General features: G+C 42.1%; 1 protein-coding gene across 1 annotated transcript in view; it reads left to right on the plus strand.

The window, feature by feature from the left end:
- LOC122541026 (DNA-binding protein RFX7-like) overlaps positions 1-24,270 on the plus strand; it is an 89,093-nt gene that overhangs the window by 21,352 nt on the left and 43,471 nt on the right. Inside the window, exon 2 of the mRNA XM_043677482.2 lies at positions 3,152-3,185. Coding sequence (XP_043533417.1) covers positions 3,152-3,185 — 34 coding nt within the window. The remainder of the gene's footprint in view (positions 1-3,151; positions 3,186-24,270) is intronic.

Below are 24,270 nucleotides of genomic sequence, written 5' to 3' on the forward strand. Positions count from 1 at the left end.
CTGAGAACAACCTAGCTCTCAATGTCAGCAAAACCAAGGAACTCATTATTGACTTTTGGTGGGATGTTACTCATGCCCCCCTACACATTAGCAACAGCACAGAGGTGGAACGAGTGGAGTGGTCATCCACAATAAGCTTTTTTGGACTCTTCATGTGGACGCATTGGTTACGAAAGACCAACAACGTCTCCTCTTCCTCAGGCAGCTGAGGAAATTGGGCATGACAGTGATCACCCTTGCCAACTATTATAGGTGTGCCATCAAGAGCATTCTATTTGGATGTATCACTTCCTGGTATGCCAACTGTACCATTCAAGATTGGAGACAATTACAGAGAGTGGTGAACACTGCCTGGACAATCTTGAAGGCCAACCTCCCATCTATAGAATTCATCAAGCAGGCCTGCTGTCAAGGAAAGGCAGCCAGCATTCTCAAAGATCCACCCCACCCTGGCAATGTTTTTCTACAACCTCTACCTTGGGGGAGAAGGTACAGAAGTCTGAACACATGCACCAGCTGGTTTAGAAACAGTTTCTACCCGACTGTTGTTAGAATACTGAATGGACTCTCAAACTCTTAGCATTTGCATGTACCTGTATTTTGGTTTTTGCCACTGTTTACCTCTTATTTACTTATCTATGCTATTTAACTATGTGATCTGCCTGTATTGCTCGCAAGGCAAAGCTTTTCACTGTGCCTCAGTACAAGTGACAATAAATTCAATTCAATTCTTCTGCAATCTTCATAGACCCCATCTGTTGTACAGCATTCAGTTTGAGTACCAAATCTTGAGCTAAGTAGGGACATTGGACCTGAAACTCTCCTTTTTCTCCACACCTTTGGGTCTTTCCCTGTGGTTTTGCACACCAAATGCAGTTCACACACACCAACTTCTGCAAACAGTCAAAGTTTATTGAAGCTAGTACGAGCTTGGTGACCTCCTTGGTCCCCTTGCAGGCATGCGAGGTTGAGTCAAAGTGAGGCCCTGAACAAAGAAAACACATCTTCATACAGGTCAGTTGGCCATGCTTACAGATACTCTGGTCACTCCCCATAGTCACATACTACTTAAGATATCCCCCACCTACTCACAGCCACATGTTACCCCAGGCACAGTGGCAGGATAGGATCATCCTCTGAGATGATGCTAATGTGCTAATCCTGGGGAATCGTTATGCAAATGATTTCTTGACTCAGTGATTCCCCAAGATGAAGCAGGAAAGCATTTCTGACAATAGCAGGAGAGTAAAACCAAATGACTATCTAAATGAAGTGTAAATTACAATGGTAGTCATCCGCATTCTTTTATGATTGTTGTCCCCACCCAAAGACAGTGTAGTTTAACCCTTTAATCTATCAGACGGCACGGTGGCTTGATAGTTAGCACTGCTGCCTCACAGCACCAGGGACCCGGGTTTGATTCCAGCCTCGGGCGACTGCCTGTGTGGAGTTTGCACATTCTCTCAGTGTCTGCATGGGCTTCATCTGGGTGCTCCGGTTTCCTCCCACAGTCCAAAGATGTGCAGGTCAGGTGAATTGGCCATGCTAAATTACCCATAGTGTTAGATGCATTAGTCAGAGGCAAATGGGTTCTGGGTGGGTTACTCATCAGAGGGTTGGTGTGGACTTGTTGGGCCGAAGGGCATATTTCCACACTGTAGGGAATCTAATCTAATCTAATTAAATTAATGTCCAGAGAGAGATTCCCATTTAATCTTTTAACATCACACGCAGATGTTGCCAGACCTGTTGCATTTGTCCAGCAATTTGTTGCGTGTTTGTTTTTGATTTCCAACATTCACTGTTTTTTAAAGTAGGTTAGGCTTATAATCTCTAGAGTTTAGAAGAATGAGAGGAGATCTAATCGTGCTATACAATATATAAAGGGAATTGACAAATTCAACGTAGGATGTTTCCTGATGTGGGACAATGCAGAATAAGAGGACGTAACCTTTTAAGGGTAAGAGCTATCAGATTTAAACGGGGTGAGGAGGAATTGCTTCTTTCAAAAAGTGATAAATCTGTGGAATTCACTAGTGTATTAAATGCTGGATACTGACTATATTTAAGGAGGAGAGAGAATTTTAATTAGTAATGGATTAAAAAGTTATGGAGAGCAGGTAGGCTGGTGGAGTTGAGGCAGAGATGAGATCAGCCATAATTGTGTTGAATGGTGAAGCAGGTGTGGGAGGTTGAAAGGGCTGCTCCTGCTCTTAGCTCTTAGGAAAATAGAATAAATTTCATCAGTGTGGTCCAAACCCCTTTTTTCATTTGTAGCAGTGCCACAGAGCATAAGTTTATATTGTGTTTTCTATGATTCATGACTTTCTTTGAGCACCAGCCAGCTGTTAATAAGGAAAGAATGAAAATGATTTTGACCAAGTAATCTTGCTACTACAGGCAAATTGGAAACTAGATTGAAGGAACTCATAAGGAAAGTTGGAAACATATGTGCAGAGTCATAACTCACTCCAGAACCTCTGAGGGGAAAGATTTGAGCTATAACATTGTGAGCTGAATAACTTCCTGCCTATTTATTATTTGTCTTTGAGAACAATATTTGACCCTTCTTGCTCTGTAATGTTGGTGTTGACTGTTACGCTTGTTTTAATACTATTACATGATGGTGTGACACCTAGAAAATAATTTTTTCAGAAAAATGAGATTTGAGCAGCTCCAATAATGACCACAAGAATAAGTAGGTTTTGCATCATTGCTATCTGTCCATTTGCATAAAAATATGTTTTGTACTTATTCATAATGTTTTTCCAAAGGCATGTTTCAACAGTATATATTTGGGGATAGTTGATGAGCAACTTAAAACCTTTACATAATTTTACATCGTATTTAAAGAGTAAACACAAAATTTATAAAACCTCAGGATCTCTCTGGCATTACCTTCAAATGTACACTCACCATTTTTCTCGTAATGTGCGTCGTGAGAACAGTATCATGAACAGATATTGTAAAATTGGCACCACATTAGTCAAAATGTTTCACCTCTTAAGTGGAGCAAACATGAATGCACTACTGTAAATTTATACTTTTTTCTGTAAAGGTCAATAATTCAACATTGCAACATATTTGATAATTTTCCAAATGTTAGCTGCAATTGCAATCTGTTATTAATGAATTTTCTTTCTTCCCACAGCAAAACTGTACAATCAAAAGTGGACTGCATTTTGGTGAGTGCTAGATGCAAATTAAACCTTTATCAATTCATACCATTTGTTAACTAATATTTTATGTAACTGTAAATACCTTTTAAATACAACATTCCTTGGTTGTAGATGTGCAGCTATAATAGGAGGAAACTTTGATGTTGGTGCAAGCTACTTCTATAATGAAAGTAAGAACAAATGTATAATGATCTTTCCAGATCGACCCAGAATACTTTAAATATATAAAATAATTTAATGTATTGAATCGTTTGAATGCTAACACATAAGTCATTTTGCCCACAACATCTGATGAACAGCAATGAAATAATTGGCTAATTATGATGCTTCAGGGAGGATAATTGATCAAGACTGTGTATGAAGTAGTTTTGCTGTTTAGATAATGCGCTAGACTCTTTAACATCAGTGCAAACCATTTGCATGGCTAGGTAAGATTTCAGTTTATCTACAACCGTACAGCACCTTTTCAGTGCTGCTTTAAATTGTCTGCCTCTGAAAATCTGTCCTGAGTAAAATCTAGTACGCGCAGAGATTTTTAAAAAATGCCATGTTGAGTGCCATGACTTGGAGATGCCAGTGTTAGACTGGGGTGGACAAAGTTAAAAATCACACAGCACCTGGTTATAGTCCAGAAGGTTTACTTGGAAGCACTAGCTTTCGGAGCCCAGAAGGAGTGCATTCCAAAAGCTAGTGATTCCAATTAAACCTGTTGGACTATAACCTGGTGTTGTGATTTTTAACTCTGTTGAATGCTAGTTAACTCCAGATATGTTCACCATTCACACTTGCATTCTAAACATCCATGTACAAACTAGAAATATCCCACTTCTCAATCCAAACTTGCCTGCCTACCTACCCTTGCCCAGGAAAGTTCCAAGATGAAACATAACTTCCTTTGGTTGGATACCGTTCCATTTTGACCTTGTTTTGAGAAATTTGGTTGACTATTAGGTGTGTGAACTGTTAACTTTGTCCATTGAATAGTCCTTCAGAATCATGCTGAACTATTTTTCTTTCTCCTACCTGCCAATTTAGTCCAGCGTTTCTCTCCTCCTCACCTGATGTTTTGGATTACAGATTCATGCTTGCTGATCATCTTTTGTTACCCCTCCAAAGTGTTTGCCATTCATATTTGAGTAGTAAATGTTGGCAAACCATTTGACTGCTTTGGGCACCATAGCCAAACCTGATCCTCCTTTCATGCAGTTTTCTGTATAATGGTAGTTGCAGGAGAGCAATGGATTATAGAATGATAAAGTTCCGAGGGAGACCGTTTGTCCTCCTCTGCCTTTACTAGCTGTTTGAAAGAGATAGTCATGCGGTTTTTCTTTCAGGCATTTATTGAGCTTGATGTTGGCAGTTAACATTGAATTTGCTTCCAACACAGTTTCAAGATGCTTCTGGTTGAGAAGGAACCTCGCATAACTTTTAAATTCCTATTTCAATTTTTCATAACTCCAAAGTGATTGAAGATCAAATCTGAAATTTTGTTGGCTAGTATTAATCGTCTACACCTGTTTAAACTTAGTGAAACCTAAATCATTTTTCAAAGGAATGCCACTGTTTCAGCCTGGAAATGATGTGTACTATCACTAGCTTTCCAACTGATCCTGGAGAAGCATTATTTAGTTATTCATCCATATGACCTTGCTGAGAGTTTGGAATCATCATAACTGCATAGTTCCCTTTTTGACTGGAGCTTTGTGTGGAACTCGACCGAGAAACCTTACTGGAGTAAGGCCATTGGAAGAATTTACTTTGAATTATATTATCGCCTGTAACCAATAATAATTTTGGAGTTCCTTGGCCACATATTGTGGTTTGAAATTAGTTTTTGAAGTATTTATCTATCTACTGTTTTATTTTAAAGTGCTAGTCAAGAGAAACAACACCTTGTGAACACCACTAAGAGAATATGTTCTGGTCCAATAAGGAACCTTTTTTTTTCTTGCTACTTTAACAAAGTCAGCAATAATTCTAATGCATACTCCATAATGAGAATTGTTCCTTGTTCCTGCTGACATGCTTCCCTAGAAACATCTGACTGTTCCTTTCTGCAGACAATATTGTTCTTCGTCAACCCTCTTCTCCCCTCCTAGTGTACTGTTTCTAAGGCTGGAGTTTATTTAACTGTACTCCGTAATAATTTTTAACTCGTTATTGCTAAATTAAATAAATTATTGCACTTCTGCCTTCTTATACCTTCATGGTGGTGCCTACTGAGTAATGGAGCTGTGGAACATAGGATGTGGGTTAAATTATTAGATTAGATTACATTACAGTGTGGAAACAGGCCCTTCGGCCCAACAAGTCCACACCGACCCGCCGAAGCGCAACCCACCCATACCCCTACATTACCCCTTACCTAACACTATGGACAATTTAGCATGGCCAGTTCACCTGACCTGCACATCTTTGGACTGTGGGAGGAAACCGGAGCACCCAGAGGAAACCCACGCAGACACGGGGAGAACGTGCAAACTCCACACAGTCAGTCACCTGAGGCCTGAGGATGTAGTCTTGGTGGAACACATGTAAAAGTGTGGAAGCTGGCAAGGACACCTCTTTTGGGGGTGGTGGGTGTTTGCATAGACAGAAGAAAACAAAGAAGTACAGCAATTTGTAATATCTACTAGAAAAAAAGTTTGCAATGTTTTGAGACATTGTTTACGTGCATTCTAGTTGATGGGTTATTCTCACAATTGCACTTTGTGATAGCCTTGTTACTAAAAGCTGTTGGATCAGTGAAATCTTTAAAAACTGAGAACTGTGAATGCTGGATATCAGAAACAAAAACAGAAATTGCTGGAAAAGCTCAGCAGGTCTGGCAGCAACTGTGGAGAGAAATCAGAATTAACATTTCAGGTCCAGTGACCCTTCCTGAGAACTGATGGTATCTCGGAGAAAGTAGGTTTTTATGCAGAAGGTATGGTGGGGGAGTGGGTAAGGTATAAATGATACCTTATATGATAAATGGAAATAGAGCCCAAAGAGAGAGAAGAACAGTTGGATGGAAAAGCAGACCATGTGATATCAATAGCTGGTCTGTGGAGTTTAGGGTAAGGACATTGAGAAAGTACCTCCAGTCCTAAAATTGTTGAAGTCATTATAGGAAGGATGTTGTGAAACTTGAAAGGGTTCAGAAAATATTTACAAGGATATTACCAGGTTTGGAGGGTTTCAGAGGCAGAACAGACTGGGGCTACTTTCCCTGGAGTGCTAGAGGCTCAGGGGTGACCTTTATAGATGTTTATTAAAATCAAGAGGGACCTAGATAAGGTAAAGAGACAAGGTCTTTTCCCTGGGGTGGGGGAGTCCAAAGCGAGAGGGCATAGGTTTAAGGTGAGAGAGGTGCCTAACTGGCAACTTTTTCACACAGAGGGTTTTGCATGAATGGAATGAGCTGCCAGAGGAAATGGTGGAAGCTGGTTCAATTACAACATTTAAAAGGCACCTGAATGAGTATATGATTAGGAACGGATTTGTGGGATATGGGCCAAATACTAGTAAATGGTCTAGATTTATTTAGGATATTCAATCGGTACAGACAAGTTGGATCAAAGGGCTTGTTTCTGTGCTGTATATCTTTATGACTGAGTCCAGAAGGCTGTAGAGTTCTGTTGTTTGTTCCGTAATGATGGGAGAATTGTGTGATGCAGCACACCACTAGACATTGTAATTTACACCTTATGGCATTGGTAAAGTCTAAAAGATACTAGGCTGACACTCCATTTCCAACATACTTATCTTTGGGTCCCAGTTTATGTGTCTCTGTTTAATAATGATAAGAAGTTGAACTCTTGATTGCCATCTTACGCACGCTAAATGCAAGCCTGTATCACTTCTGTCAACGTGTTATATTATGGATATGTTATTTTGAGTCACTAATACATATTGTGCATCAGCGCAGTTGTTTGCACTGTATGCTTCGCACTGTGGCATTGGCCATCCATGACTGAAGCATGATCAAGAGAGTGATTGGTTGGCTTTTCTATAATCTCGTGTAAATTACAATTGTCATCTTACGCACCATGCTAAATGCAAGCCTGTATCACTTCTATCAACGTGTTATATTTTATTAGTTCCAATTTTTCCCTATCAACCTATCCTGCATTACCGCCTTCATTGTGTTTTCCTTCTACACACTGTTTGTTTTATATTTGTATTTTATTTTCTATATTCCTGTTATTTTCCTCCATTCCCACTAATTAAACTCTGGTTTTCTGTCATTTGGTAGTTTGGGTCACTATATTTGAAGTCTACAATATACATAGGCCCCCAAAAAACTGTTTTCACTTATGAATGGAGCCCCAAAGAATTTCAAAGTATAATAAATAAGCTGGCGAGGTGGGGATATGATCAGTGGTTCCACTGCAAAGGACAAAGGGAGTTGCTAGAAAAGGCTGGGGCCTAACTCATGAATATAAAAAGTGGCATTTGCGAGCTGTGGACAATATGCAAAAACCAGAACCAGCATTGAGTCTCTGTGCACATGTGGAGCTTGAAGATATCAGCAATGTAGGTATAAGGAAGGCTACTTCTGGGAATGGAAGTGAACTTGGGTTCTTATCTCCAAAATGGAGAACTTGTCTGTAAGGCAACATCTGCTGTACGGAATTGAGGAATGTAGTGCATAAGCTTGTCTGATTTGATGAAATTTCAACTCTTTCTCTCAGATACTTCCAGACTAGCTGTGTATTTCTAACATTTTCTCTTCCGTTTATCTTAGGCTTAGAACAATTTTAAAAAAACTTTCTTTGATTCTGAAGTTTAATCTTTTATGACATGGCAACAGACAGCAGAATCAAATCAGCATTTCAACTTCTATATTTGCAACACAGTAAAGTTAAAACCTACAAGGACCCTGAAAATTAACCCCAGTGGTCCCTAACCAGATGTCTTGCATCACCGAGCTCCGATTCTTCAAAATGATTAATTTCAGACACTGGTTTGTAACAGAAACAAAAGACTTCGCAGTTTATTAACAAAGTAATAATGTTAACAGAGCGAAACTAAACAACAAAGTAATCTAATTGATGTCTGTGTTTAAACCCAAAAAACCCAAATTTTGTTTTCAGCCCCATTAACACAGTTAAATGATAAATAAAATAATCTGGCTTGTTTTGTTATTTAAGTGGCTTTCAGGAACCAATCTGCAATTAACTTGGCCTGGCCTCTGTTTGTTTGTGCTTCCTTTTTTAATAACAAGCTGCTGCCCACAGTCCAAAGGACATTTTCAACTCTCAGTTCTCAGTTCACAGCTCCAAACCAAAATTGATGATAGAATAAAACAAATTAAAAATGAGAATGAAGAATTATTGAGAGTTCTAGCAAATTGTTATGAAAAGTAACGTGACCAAAATAACTAAAATATTATTTTCATGATTTGCTGAGGGTTTTCCAAAGTTGCCAGTTCATATTATATCTTCACTTATCTTTGTTTCACCTTTGAAAAGCATCAGAAACAAAATCCTATCCCTGTTTTGATATTTTTGTTACGTTAACCCACGAAAGTATACGTGTATTTTTACCTGGAATATGTGCACCTCCCTCATGCTTTCCAAACAGCAAAGCTATGTTTAGTTTCCCTAAAAGAATGTAATAATCTATTAATAATATTCTCCCATGGACTTTCTGAACAGGTGAAATGATGATGAAATAAATTGACTAACAGTAGATGTGCAGTGATTGTAAGGAATACAAGTTGTGTTGAGGGTACAGTTAAAATACACAATATGAAACTAGTTATGTAATAGAATTTTTCTTAACTACTCATCTGAAGTTGCGACTATTACTAAATTCTCAACCGACAGATGTGTAACAACAATTAGTTTGAATTTATTCTCACACTTCTTGATGACATGAACTTTATCTGGCTGCGTCAGTCATCTGTATCTGTGTTTGTGACAAATCTTTGTCTCGAATGGTGTTGAGCTTTAGAATGTTGTTAATGATGCACCAGCACAGCAAATTGTGTATTCAATCACACTCCTTATTTGTGCCTTGCAGATGGTGGTCTGGCATTGGGGAAGTGAGGTACTCAGTGCAGAACTCCTAGCCTTTGAACTGTTTTTGTAGCTGCAGTATTTTTATGGCTGATCCAGCTGTTTTGGGTCAGTGGTAACTTTCAGGATGTTGGTAGTTAAGATTGTTATGATTAGATTAGATTACTTACAGTGTGGAAACAGGCCTTTCAGCCAACAAGTCCACACCAACCCTCCGAAGACCAACCCACCCAGACCCATTCCCCTACATTTACCCCTAACTAATGCACCTGTTACTATGGGCAATTTAGCGTGGCCATTCCACCTAACCTGCACATCTTTGGACTGTGGAGGAGAAACCGGAGCACCCGGAGGAAACCCACGCAGAAACGGGGAGAATGTGCAAACTCCACACAGACAGTTTCCTGAGGTGGGAATTGAACCCGGGTCCCTGGCGCTGTGAGGCAGCAGTGCTAACCACTGAGCCACCATGCTGCCCCGTTATGGTAATGCCATGGAATGTCAAAGGACAATGATTAAACTTTCCCTTGTTGAAGTTGGTCATTGCCTGGCATTTATTATTCCAAACAAACATCCTCACTTCTGACCTGCATAATGGAGGGAAGATCATAAATAATTGGCCTTCAGCAATCTCATCTATCTTTCTTTGTGTTATGTATGATTCCAATCCCCTGATTCCCATTGACTCCACTTTTATTGAGCTCCTTGATGTAACACTGGGTCAGGTGCTACCTTCATATCAAGGGCACTCCCTTTCACACCTTATTGGAGTTAAGCTCTTTTCAAAGCTGTAGTGAAGTCAGGAGCTGAGTGGTCCTGGCAGAACCTAACATGAGCAGTTTGTCACATTGTAAGTGCTGCTTGATAGCACTTGTTTAGATTAGTAGGATAGTAATTGTTTTTAGATATGCTTGTGCTGTTCCTAATATGCCGCCCTCCACTCATTGTTAAAGTAGAGTTTATCGCTTGGCTTAATGGTAATGGTCGAGTGGGGATATGTCAAACCATGAGCTTATAGTTTGTGATTCAGAGTATAGTTCTGTTGTTGGTCCATAGTTCCTCATGGATGCTCAGTCTTGAGTTCCTGTTCAAAGACTGTCCAGACCCAACCCCTCCAACCGCAACAAGGACAGAACGCCCCTGGTGCTCACCTTCCACCCTACCAACCTTCGCATAAACCAAATCATCCGCTGACATTTCCGCCACCTCCAAACAGACCCCACCACCAGGGATATATTTCCCTCCCCACCCCTCTCCGCCTTCCGCAAAGACCGTTCCCTCCGTGACTACCTGGTCAGGTCCACGCCCCCCTACGACCCACCCTCCCATCCTGGCACTTTCCCCTGCCACCGCAGGAACTGTAAAACCTGTGCCCACACCTCCTCCCTCACCTCCATCCAAGGCCCTAAAGGAGCCTTCCACATCCATCAAAGTTTTACCTGCACATCCCCTAATATCATCTATTGTATCCGTTGCTCCCGATGCGTTCTCCTCTACATTGGGGAGACTGGGCGCCTCCTAGCAGAGCGCTTTAGGGAACATCTCAGAGACACCCGCATCAATCAACCAAATCGCCCAGTGGCTCAACATTTCAACTCCCCCTCCCACTCTGCCGAGGATATGGAGGTGCTGGGCCACCTCCACCGCCGCTCCCTCACCACCAGACGCCTGGAGGAAGAACGCCTCATCTTCCGCCTCGGAACACTTCAACCCCAGGGCATCAATGTGGATTTCAACAGCTTCCTCATTTCCCCTTCCCCCACCTCATCCTAGTTTCTAACCTCCAGCAACTCGACTTGTCCGGACTTGTCCGACCTGCCCAGCTCCTTTTCCACCTATCCACTCCACCCTCTCTTCCCTGACCTATCACCTTCATCTCCTTCCCCACTGACCTATTGTACTCTATGCTACTCTCTCCCCACCCCCACCCTCCTCTAGCTTATCTTTCCATGCTTCAGGCTTTATTCCTGATGAAGGGCTTTTGCCCGAAACGTCGATTTTGCCTGTCCTCGGATGCTGCCTGAATTGCTGTGCTCTTCCAGCACCACTAATCCAGAATCTGGTTTCCAGCATCTGCAGTCATTGTTTTTACCCCATTTAGCAACAGTGGTAGCATCACCCAACACAATGGAGGGTATTCTCACTGTGAAGGTGTGACTTTGTATCTGCAATGAGAGTGCAGTGGTCACTTCTACTGCTGCAGTCATGACAGAAGCAACTATGACAGGTTGAGTAAATTGTGACGTCTTATTGATTCTCTCACTACCTGTCATAACTAGTCATGCTCTGTAGGAGTGAGTCAGTTTGATCAGTTGTAGTGCTACCAAACCTTGGTGAAAGTCCCTCACTCAGAGTACATTTTCTGACCCTGCTATCTTCAGTGGTTCCTGCAAGTGGTTTCCAGTATGGAGTAGTAATTTCATGATATAAGACAGGTGGCAATAGATGCTAATTAGCAGGGAATGTTTGACCTGGTGCCACAGGACTTCATGATGTCTGGAGTCAATGCTGAGGATTCTGAGGGTAACCTGTTTATGACTGTATACCATTGTATAGTTGTCCTTGGTGGATTTGTACTGTTTGGATAGGACATATCCAAAGATGGAGATTGTGGTGTCTGAGACTTTGTATGTTGGGTATGTGAGTGTGATTCCATCAGGCTGTTTTGGATGCGAGCGTAAGAGGTACAAGCCCTCTGATGTTCATAAGTAGGTTACAGTTCTAGATATCATACTTTTAAGAAGGTTGTCAAATCTTTCCCAACAGTTCAGAGATGACTAATCAGAATGTTGGTAGTGTTGCAAGACTTGCATGGTGAGACTGAAGAGGCTAGGTTGCTCTCCTGAGAGCAGAAAAGATGAAAGGGTATAATAGAGCTTTTTATAAAAAAGTAAATTGAGTAGATGGAGAGGACCTATTGCCATTAGGAGAAGTGCAATGCAAATTCAAAAGAATTGACAAAAGAACTAGGGGGCAGATAAGGGGAGTTATTATCTGACTGCACAGGTAGATAGCCGGGTTCAATATCTTTTTTTAAATGGCTTCTATCGAGATTTTCTTGGGCTGCATTTTCAGCCTCTCTATCAATGATTAGGTAATTCAGTTGTGTGGTTACTTTCTATATAGACTGTAGGGAAATAGATGGTGACATCTTGCAAAATGTCCAGATTACAGAGGAGGAAGTGCTGGATGTCTTGAAATGGTTTAAGATGGATAAATCCCCAGGACCTGATCAGGTGTACCCGAGAACTCTGTGGGAAGCCAGAGAAGTGATTGCTGGGCCGCTTGCCGAGATATTTGTATCATCGATAGTCACAGGTGAGGTGCCGGAAGACTGGAGGTTGGCAAAGGTGGTGCCATCATTTAAGAAGGGCGGTAAAGACAAGCCAGGGAACTATAGACAAGGGAGCCTGACCTCAGCGGTGTGCAAGTTGTTGGAGGGAATCCTGAGGGACAGGATGTACATGTATTTGGAAAGGCAAGGACTGATTCGGGAAAGCCAACATGGCTTTGTGCGTGGAAATCATGTCTCACAAACTTGATTGAGTTTTTTGAAGAAGTAACAAAAGATTGATGAGGGCAGAGCGGTAGATGTGATCTGTATGGACTTCAGTAAGGCGTTTGACAAGGTTCCCCATAGGAGACTGATTAGCAGGGTTAGATCTCGTGGAATAAAGGGAGAACTAGCCATTTTGGTACAGAAGTGGCTCAAAGGTAGAAGACAGAGGGTGGTGGTGGAGGGTTGTTTTTCAGACTGGAGACCTGTGACCAGTGGAGTGCCACAAGGATTGGTGCTAGGTCCTCCACTTTTTGTCATTTACATAAATAATTTGGATGTGAGCGTAAGAGGTACAGTTAGTAAGTTTACAGATGATACCAAAATTGAAGGTGTAATGGACAGGGATGAGGGTTACCTCAGATTACAACAGGATCTGGACCAGATGGGCCAATGGGCTGAGAAGTGGCAGATGGAGTTTAATTCAGATAAATGCGAGGTGCCGCATTTTGTGAAAGCAAATCTTAGCAGGACTTATACATTTGATGGTAAGGTCCTCGGGAGTGTTGCTGAACAAAGAGACCTTGGAGTGCAGGTTCTGGTGTCCTTCCTATCGTAAAAAGATGTTGTGAAACTTGAAAGGGTTCAGAAAAGATTTACAAGGATGTTGCCAGGGTTGGAGGATTTGAGCTATAGGGAGAGGCTGAACAGGTTGGGGCTTTTTTCCCTGGACCGTTGGAGGCTGAGGGATGACCTTATAGAGGTTTACAAAATTATGAGGGGCATGGATAGGATAAATAGACAAAGTTTTTTCCCTGGGGTTGTGGAGTCCAGAACTAGAGGGCATAGGTTTAGGGTGAGAGAGGAAAGATATAAAAGAGATCCAAGGGGCAACTTTTTCTCACACAGCGTGGTATGTGTATGGAAATAGCTGCCAGAGGTGGTGGTGGAGGCTGGTACAATTGCAACATTTAAAAGGCATTTGGATGGGTATATGAATAGGAAGAGTTTGGAGGGATATGGGCCGGTTGCTGGCAGATGGGACTAGATTGGGTTGGGATATCTGGTCGGCATGGACAGGTTGGACCGAAGGGTCTGTTTCCATGCCATACATCTGTATGACACTATATGGGGTATCTGGATTTGTACAGAAGCACAATTAGAGTAGTTAATCAATATCCTCAATAACCATACCGCACAAGAAAAGCATTAATTTTCTGGATACCACTATTTAAATTGATACAACACCAACATGCATAAGTTTGCAATAATCTTTTTCGAAATAATTTTTTTTGTATGCATGAGAAAGTTATCCTCAAAACATTCGTCACAAACCAGTGAGATCACAGCTTCTGTGTTCCTGTCACATATGCACAACACTGGAACATTTTAACCAGACAGTTATTCTCCTTTCTTACTGCATGTCAAATATGGAGCTTAGATTTAACTTTAACAATTAACACTGTTCATTATAGAAGGATCCACTGCATTCTTTCTTTGCTGATATCTTTTGAACATAAGCAGCCTTAGTCGAGAGGTTCCATGTCCAATTGCAAGGAATTAATTAACTTAGTGATTTTAATGTTTCCTTGGAATGGAACCAAGTAGCTAAGTATTCTGTTGTTGTTAGGTTTCAAGCCACCTTATCCCCATGGTAGACCCCTTTCTCCCAGCACAACCCTCGTGAAGCCCTCCTCCCAGCCATGACCCTCATACAGGTTCCTTCTGCCTCATAACTGGATAGGAACCTCCTTCTTACCACATGATACATCTCCTCATCTTCTGCCCACCATGGCAATTATCTTACCTTGGACCAGGCTGACAGATTTTGGGGCCTCCAATCCTGACCTTTACAAATTGTATACTTGAACCCAGCCCTTATTAATTGCACACCCAATCCTGGCCATGTTGAAAGGTATCCTCCATGATTTCCTCACTGCAGTCACTTAATTAACTGTTCATTTCTCCTCAATTCATAGACTGTTCCTCTTTGATTGGAGGAGTAGCGCCTCATCTCTTGTATTATATCGTATTTACAGGGCTGTTTTTTCCTGTTCACTGCTGTGATTGGATTTTTGTGGTAATTTGAAGATTTTTAAAGGGTGTATCTGCCTGCTGTCTGTATGTATTTTGAAAAATGGCAGAAAAAATATTGGAAGCAAATTCATTCCTAACTTTAAAAAGCATATTGGTTAATACTTGTTTTAAAAAAAAATTGCAAGGATTGTGGTAAAAGTGATGAAGCAGACAAATCCAATAACTATGTCAAGAAGTCTTCAGTGGTAGAATTCTCACCTGCCACGCAACAGGCCCAGGTTTAATTCCTGGCCAATGCGTGGGCGGCAAGGTGGCTCAATGGTTAGCACTGCTGCCTCAATGCACCAGGGACCCGGGTTCGATTCCAGCATCGGGCAGATTGTCTGTGTGGTGTTTGCACATTCTCCCCATGTCTGCGTGAGTTTCCTTCGAGTGCTCCGGTTTCTCCCACAGTCCAATGATCTTCACAAAGATGTGCAGGTAGGTGAATTGCTAAATTGCCCATTGTGTTCAGGGATGTGTAGGCTAAGTCCATTAGTCAGGGGAAATGTAGAGTAATAGGGTAGGGGAATGGGTCGGTGTGAGATATTCTTCGGAGGGTTGGTGTGGACTTCTTGGACCAAATGGCCTGTTTCCACACTGTAGAGATTCTGTGAAGTCACTTTAGACATGCTGTGCCAAATGGCCTCTTTATGTGTAACATGGAAAAGGATCAAATGCATAAAATCAAAGAAAAACTCCGATCGTTTGGATATGTTTCAAGAGTGGGATTTGCTTGAGTATCTTTCGTGACCCTGAATACAGAGATATGTTGAATTGAAACTGAGAAGGATGAAGGAAGTGCTATGCAAACATTGTTTCCAGTGACTTGTCATCAAAAGGGATACAAATGACTGAAGTGGCTAGATAAGTTCAGAACAATGAATGAATTCAAACCCATCGTCATTGCAGACCTATCAATTGGGACCTTTGTAGTAGCAACTATGGCAGATTAGTAAGCATGAGAACATTTTAAGTAATTTTGATTAATTTTATATTGAATTCACTTTGAATTTTTAGTAATGCTGGCTTTATGTGTTCCAATCTCCAGACCAGTCCCTATGTTTTGTTCTGACTTGGTGAGGGGCCAGCATCTTTTAGTGTTGAGCAGGGGCGGCACGGTGGCTCAGTGGTTGGCACGGTGGCTCAGTGGTTGGCACGGTGGCTCAGTGGTTAGCACTGCTACCTCACAGCACAGGGTCCCAGGTTCGATTCCAGCCTCAGGCGACTGCCTGTGTGGAGTTTGCACTTTCTCCCTGGGTCTGCATGGGTTTCCTCCGGGTGCTCCGGTTTCCTCCCACAGTCCAAAGATGTGCAGGTCAGGTGAATTGGCCATGCTAAATTGCCCATCATGTTAGGTACATTAGTCAGAGGAAATGGGTCTGGGTGGGTTGCTCTTCGGAGGGTTGGTGTGGACTTGTTGGGCTGAAGGGCCTGTTTCCACACTGTAAGAAATCTAATCTAATCTATGGAAGAATAATAGGGTGGTTATGGTAGGGGATTTTAACTTTCCAAACATCGACTGGGGCTGCCATAGTGTTAAAGGTTTAGATGGAGAGGAATTTCTCAAGTGTGTACAAGACAATTTTCTGATTCAGTATGTGGATGTACCTACTAGAGAAGGTGCAAAACTTGACCTACTCTTGGGAAATAAGGCAGGGCATGTGACTGAGGTGTCAGTGAGGGAGCACTTTGGGGCCAGCGACCATAATTCTATTCGTTTTAAAATAGTGATGGAAAAGGATAGACCAGATCTAAAAGTTGAAGTTCTAAATTGGAGGAAGGCCAATTTTGACGGTATTAGGCAAGAACTTCGAAAGCTGATTGGAGGCAGATGTTTGCAGGTAAAGGGGCAGCTGGAAAACGGGAAGCCTAAAGGAATGAGAACCAGAATCCAGAGAAAGTATATTCCTGTCAGGGTGAAAGGGAAGGCTGGTAGGTATAGGGAATGCTGGATGACTAAAGAAATTGAGGATTTGGTTAAGAAAAAGAAGGAAGCATATATCAGGTACAGACAGGATAGATCGAGTGAATCCTTAAAAGAGTATAAAGAAAGTAGGAGTATACTTAAGAGGGAAATCAGGAGGGAAAAACGGGGACATGAGAGAGCTTTGGCAAATAGAATTAAGAAGAATCCAAAGGGGCTTTACAAATATATTAAGGACAAAAGGGTAACTAGGGAGAGAATAGAGCTCCTCAAAGATCAGCAAGGCGGCCTTGGTGTGGAGCCACAGAAAATGGGGGCGATACTAAATGAATATTTTGCATCAGTATTTACTGTGGAAAAGGATATGAAAGATATAGACTAGGGAAATAGATGGTGACATCTTGCAAAATGTCCAGATTATAGAGGAGGATGTCTTGAAATGATTAAAGGTGGATAAATCCTCAGGACCTGATCAGGTGTACCCGAGAACTCTGTGGGAAGCTAGAGAAGTGATTGCTGGGCCTCTTGCTGAGATATTTGTATCAACGATAGTCGCAGGTGAGGTGCCGGAAGACTGGAAGTTGACAAACGTGATGCCACTGTTAAAGAAGGGCGGTAAAGACAAGCCAGGGAACTATAGACCGGTGAGCCTGACCGCAGTGTTGGGCAAGTTGTTGGAGGGGATCCTGGACAGGATGTAGATGTATTTGGAAAGGCAAGGACTGATTAGGGATAGTCAACATGGCTTTGTGCGTGGGAAATCACGTCTCACAAACTTGATTGAGTTTTTTGAAGAAGTAACAAAGAAGATTGATGAGGGCAGAGCAGTAGATGTGATCTATATGGACTTCAGTAAGGCGTTCGACAAGGTTTCCCATGGGAGACTGATTAGCAAGGTTAGATCTCATGGAATACAGAGAGAACTAGCCACTTGGATACAGAACTGGCTCAAAGGTAGAAGACAGAGGGTGGTGGTGGAGGAGGGTTGTTTTTCAGACTGGAGGCCTGTGACCAGTGGAGTGCCACAAGGATTGGTGCTGGGCCCTCTACTTTTTGTCATTTACATAAATGATTTGGATGCGAGCATAAGAGGTACAGTTAGTAAGTTTGCAGATGACACCAAACTTGGGGGTGTAGTGGATAGCGAAGAGGGTTACCTCAGATTACAACAGGATCTGGACGAGATGGGCCAATGGGCTGAGAAGTGGCAGATGGAGTTTAATTCAGATAAATGCAAGGTGCTGCATTTTGGGAAAGCAAATCTTAGCAGGACTTATGCACTTAATGGTAAGGTCCTCGGGAGTGTTACTGAACAAAGAGACCTTGGAGTGCAGGTTCATAGCTCCTTGAAAGTGGAGTCGCAGGTAGATAGGATAGTGAAGGCAGCATTTGGTATGCTTTCCTGTATTGGTCAGAGCATTGAGTACAGGAGTTGGGAGGTCGTGTTGCGACTGTACAGGACATTGGTTAGGCCACTGTTGGAATATTGCATGTAGTTCTGGTCTCCTTCCTATCGGAAAGATGTTGTGAAACTTGAAAGGGTTCAGAAAAGATTTACAAGGATGTTGCCAGGGTTGGAGGATCTGAGTTACAGGGAGAGGCTGAACAGGCTGGGGCCGTGTTCCCTGGAGCGTCGGAGGCTGAGGGGTGACCTTATAGAGGTTTATAAAATTGAGGGGCATGAATAGGGTAAATAGACAAAGTCTTTTCCCTGGTGTGGGGGAGTCCAGAACTAGAGGGCATAGGTTTAGGGTGAGAGGGGAAAGATATAAAAGAGACCTTAGGGGAAACTTTCTCATGCAGAAGGTGGTACGTGTATGGAATGAGCTGCCAGAGGGAGTGGTGGAGGCTGGTACAATTGCAACATTTAAAAGGCATTTGGATGGGTATATGAATAGGAAGGGTTTGGAGGGGATATGGGTTAGGTGCTGGCAGATGGGACTCGATTGGGTTGGGATATCTGGTCGGCATGGACGCATTGGGCCGTAGGGTCTGTTTCTGTACATCTCTATGACTCTATAATCAGGTGAATTTGGGGCTCCCAAGTCGTTATCGCAACATTAAAGCACAGGCTTGAACAAAAACCTTATTATACTTTTGATGGGTATACAGCATAGAGTATTTATCTTATATTCTAATATACAAGATTAATTTGACAGCCAGAATGCAGTCAAAACAGTGCCTTGCACATTGCTGGCAGATGTGACTGAGACCAATTCCTTGCATTTGTTCGCAACCCTATAAATGTTAGAAATCATCAAGAGTCACACCAGTCTTGTTAATACCCAACCATCCTCCTGAGGGATTTTCATTCTTCACTCTCTAAGATCTTGCTTCTGAACTTCCTCCAACATCTCTCCCGTTTGGACATTTCGCAGTGGTACAATGTCATTTACCAAGATTTCATTTCAAAAACTGATTCATCGGCAAACCTCTAGCTCCTTCTGAGCTTTCGTATTTATATAGCCCAAGCATATAGGATCACTTGGCTGTAGCCTCTTCTTTTGGATTGTTTCTTCCCAGTAATTGGGTACTTCTGTCACCACCCTCTCCTCCTGGTTATCTTTTGTGTCTGGATACCGAGCAGAATTTAAGCAAAACAATACTGTGTATGTTTAGCAGCAAAGTTACTTTTTTTATAATATATTCTTATTAAGAAAAAGATAGATTTTTAAATATTACAACAAATAGAAAACAATGCAATTCAAAACAGTACAAAAATAGTACAAAACTAAACCCAAATATCCAACCTAGCAAGATATTCTTCCTTGCACAGAATGTAAGAATATTGAAAAGTTTTTCCTTATGCAGGTCTGCAGGAAATACAATGGAGTGAAATAGGGTTCTTCTCCACCCCACACCTAAAATCCTCTCCATTGCATCCACTACAGCGCTCCAATATGTTTGAAGCCTGTCACAAGACCAAAGACAATGGGTAAGAGTACACGTACAGACCTTGCACTTGGGACATGTTGAAGATACCCCTGGTTTAAATTTTGACAAACGGTCTGGGGCTAAGTGGACCCTGTGGAGAATATTCAACTGTAAAACATGGGTCCTATTGCAAATTGATATCTTCCTTGTATTCTCCCAAATATCCTCCCATGCCTCTGAAGAAATTTCAACACTCAGCTCTCTTTCCCACATCTTGCAGAGTCGATCAGACTCATTTGAGGTGGCACCCCCCAATTGGTGATATAGAGTACTGACAGAAGTGTACTCTTAGCCCTTAGTACCCCTCTTTCTACGTCAGATTTGAAGGGATCAGTCAAAAGTGTGTTTTTTTTTAATAAAATCCCGAACTTGAAAAAAACAAAAGAGGTCTCTATTAGGTAACTCGTACTTCCGTACTAACTGATCGAAGGACATCATTACATCTCCCTCAAATAAATCACCCATGCAAGATATACCCCTAGCTGCCCAATGTTTAAATCCTGAATCTATCATACCTGGTTGAAAACTCGGCGTACCCACTAAAGGTGTAAACAAAGATGTTTTGCTAATATTACCTTCCCTCTGCCAAATTGCCCTCCATGCTTTAACAGTATTGATGACTATTGGGTTATGGCAATATTCCCTAACTGTCCTCACCTTGTTCAAAAACTGCAAACTGGTAAGGGGGCACCTTGCCTGGGAGACGTTAATATCTAGCCATATTGAAAGAGGGTCCGCACAAAGCCAATCACTTATGTAGGTCAAAAGCGAGCTTAATTGGTCATTTTTAATGTCCAGAAGGTCTACTCCCCCCAATCTGTGAGGCAACTGCAGTTTGGCTAATTTAATGGGCTGTTTAAGGTGCCAAATAAAGGAGCTGAACCAACTGTTCAGTCTCCTGAGTGTTTGTTTATTGAAAATCAGGGGAGCATCCGTATAGGGTATAGCAAACAAGGGAGAATATTCATCTTTTTTAGCGCTATCCGACCCAACCATGAGACTGGAAGTGCCTCCCATCTTTGGAGATCTTGTTTAATTTTTTCAAATAATTGAAAAAAATTGGCTTTGAACAGCCAATCCAGAACTGGAGTAATGAATATGCCCAAATACTCTCAACCCCCCTGTGATCACCTAAATGGGAATCTACAGTCACTCAAGAGCCAACTCTTTCATAAGACCACCCATAGCCTCTGATTTAGCAAAATTAATCTTATTCCCTGAAAAAGCACCAAACGTCTGAATGCATTGTATCAGGCAAGGCACTGAGACTGCTGGATTTGTCAAGAAAATTAGAACATCATCTGCATACAGCGAGATCTTATGTGATTTTGACCCCACTTCTGGAGCTGATATATTGAGATGTCCACGAATGGCCTCTGCCAACGATTCAATCACCAACGTAAAAAGTAATGGTGAAAGGGGACAGCCCTGTGGCTGCCCCTAGAAATATTAAAATTGCTTGATCGTACCCCATTGGTAATGACTGCAGCACGAGATACACTGTACAAAACCTTTACCCATCTTATGAAAACTTCGCCCAGACCAAACCAGTCTAGAGTATAGAAAAGGTATGGCCACTCAACTCGGTCAAATGCCTTCTCTGCATCGAAAGAAATCACCAATCCCTGTATTGACTGCTATTGGCATGCTTGAATTACGTTAAGCAGCCTCCTAACGTTATTGGAGGATCTGCGACCCTTTATGAAGCCCGTCTGATCCTCTTTAATAATAGAGGGCAACACAGTCTTAAGCCTTAACGCAAGAGCCTTAGAGAGGATCTTAAAGTTCACATTTAAGAGCGAGATGTGCCTGTATGAAGCACAGTCTTCCGGATCCTACCCTTTTTTTAAGGATAAGTGAAATATTGGCCTCTCTCAGATGGTGGGAGACAAACGTGACTGTATAAATATATTCAGCATCAGGCCTGACAGTATACTTATAAATTCCTTATAGAATTCACTGGGAAGTCCATCAGGACTGGGTGCCTTTCCACTCTGAAGCTGCCTCACAGCTTCCTGCACTTCTTGCTCTGATAATGGGGCATTGAGAAAGGACTGTTGTTGGGCAGTCATGCCCGGGAGCTTCAGATCTCTAAAAAAGGATTCCATTTTGGCCTGCCCCTCCTCACAATTCTCAGACTGATATAACTTAGAGTAGAATCTTTGGAACACCACATTAATCTTTTTAGAATCACATGTTAGGTTCCCAGATGTTTCCCTAATCGCTGTAACGGTTTGTGGGGCACTTCTTCTTTGCAGTTTGCGTGAGCACAGAATTTAGTGTAGACCGCAGTGCCGTAATCATCTGTAGTTTGACCAACGAGGGTCTGTCAAAATAGGCCTTCTCGGCTGCCTTCAACCATGCTTCAAGGAGATTTTGCTGCTCACCCTTCTGCCGCTTCCTACTTGTGGAATATGAAATAACTAACCCTCTGGCATAAGCTTTGGCAGTTTCCCAGAGAACAGATGAGCTATCAACCGAGCCGATGTTGATGTCTAGGAATGCCCGACATTCCCTAGAGAAATACTCCACAAACTTGCTGTCCATGAGAATAAAGGGGTCCATTCACCAGTACCTTGAATCCACTGTAACATCCTTAATTTTAACCATGATGTACACTGGAGCATGATCAGAGATGGCAATATTACTAATCGTACAGGATGCCACCAGATCCAGAGTTACCGTAGGGGTCAGAGAAAAATCAATCCTCGTGTGACATCTGTGCGGATTGGAGAAAAACGTGAAATCCCTACCTGTAGGGTGGAGACACCTCCAGACATCCACCAATCCTAATTCCCCACACAAACCCAATAACTGTTTAGTTTGTGCAGAGGGTATCAAGGGACCTTTAGGCAACCTGTCTACTGTGGGCTCCATGAGGCAGTTAAAATCTCCCCCTATAATGATGTGCCGAGACTTGAGACTTATCAGTTTAGAAAAAGCATCTACCAAGAATTTAAGAGGATGAGCTGGGGGACAATAAACATTTAACATGCCATATTCTTCCCCATTTATCAAGGCTTTAAGAATTACAAACCTCCCGTATGTGTCTTTAACATGTGATTTTTCCTAACCAATATAGCCATTCCCCTACTTCTGGTATTAAATGATGAAAAATAAACTCGGTCAAAGCCATTCTGCTGTAATTTCAGATGCTCCTTGTCATCCAAATGTGTCTCCTGTGACAAAGCAATATTCACCTTCTCCTTTCTAAGACTCAAGAGTACCTTCTTCCTCTTAATTGGTGAGTGACTTCCCTTGATATTCCAGTTATACCATTTAATCAAATCATTAGCCATAATCTTCTGCAGTTACATTTAAATTCCAGAGAGGAGGAACCCGAACCGCAAATTGTTGAGCCTTAGTGTCGCATGGTCCACCAAATATAAAAACTACATAAACTAAAACCACTACATTTAGCAAACATACAAAATTATTAAAAATATAAAAACAACAAAAACCAGAAAACAAACCAACATATAAAGCACCAATAGCGCCGAGTAGGGGAACTCGCCCTGTGTCCGGAGGGGGCAACGACCCGTCCCGAACTGCCCATCAATCGGTATCTAACCATCACAACTACCTTCTCCCAGCTAGAGCTGCATCGCAAGCACAAACTATAAAGAATAAACACCCCATAGAATATCAATATGAATAAAAAAAATTCTTTTTTAAAAAAAAAAGGGGAATAAATACCCCACCCATCCTTTGGTATGTCCTAACTTAGAAATTTAAAATGTACATCTTAACCACCGCCAGACATAGTTTGAACCAAATTATTATCAATAGAGGGAAAAAAAGGGGAAAAACAAAGCTCCAACTGGATTTCCTCCATTTCTTTTACAGAATGATAAACGCATACCCAAGCAACAATATTTATACATACTACAATTGTTTAAATTAGGTTAGTTTGTCCACAAAGTCTCTTGCCTTCTCCGATGTGTCAAAGAGATGCATGGATCCATCTAAGGTGATCCGAAGCACTGCCAGATATCTCGGAGTACTGAATCCCAAGCTCCTTCAATCTATTCTTGACACCATCATACGATTTTCGTTTCTGGATCACCGCCGCTGAAAAGTCCTGAAAAACATGATCGTAGACCCCTCATAAATTAGGCCCTTTGGATCCTTCCCCTGGAGTCTGGAAGCCTCCATGACACTCTCCTTATTCCGGTAATGATGGAACCGCACCAGGAAAGGATGAGGGCGTTGACCCAGACCCAACCTCCGTGCTGCGACCCGGTGAGCCCTCTATCTTCAATCCTCTCATGCCAGTCTCCAAGTCAGGGAATTTCGGAAGCCAGTCTTCAACAAATTCCGCAGGCCGCTCACCTTCCTTACCCTCAGGCAGACCGATGATCCGAATGTTTTTTCTCCTGCCCCTGTTTTCAAGATCATCCACTTGGTCACTCAAATTATGAACCTGCGTCTTCAGGGGTTGGATCTTTTCCTTGAATGAACTGGCATCAGCTTACACCACTGTGACCCTGTGCTCCACCTCATCCATCCTCTTCTCCAGGTCTCCCAGTTGCTGCTGATGCTTCTGCAGCATGAGAGAGACTGGAGCCAGCTTCTATTCAATCTGTTTCCCCAACATCTCGTGAGATTTTGAGAGCTAGTTCACCAGGTCCTGGAGAGTAATTGGCTCCGAGG

Source organism: Chiloscyllium plagiosum, unplaced genomic scaffold, assembly GCF_037043375.1.
Source record: "Chiloscyllium plagiosum isolate Xiang-an unplaced genomic scaffold, Cpla_swu_hap1 HiC_scaffold_39, whole genome shotgun sequence".
Classification (NCBI taxonomy): domain Eukaryota; kingdom Metazoa; phylum Chordata; class Chondrichthyes; order Orectolobiformes; family Hemiscylliidae; genus Chiloscyllium; species Chiloscyllium plagiosum.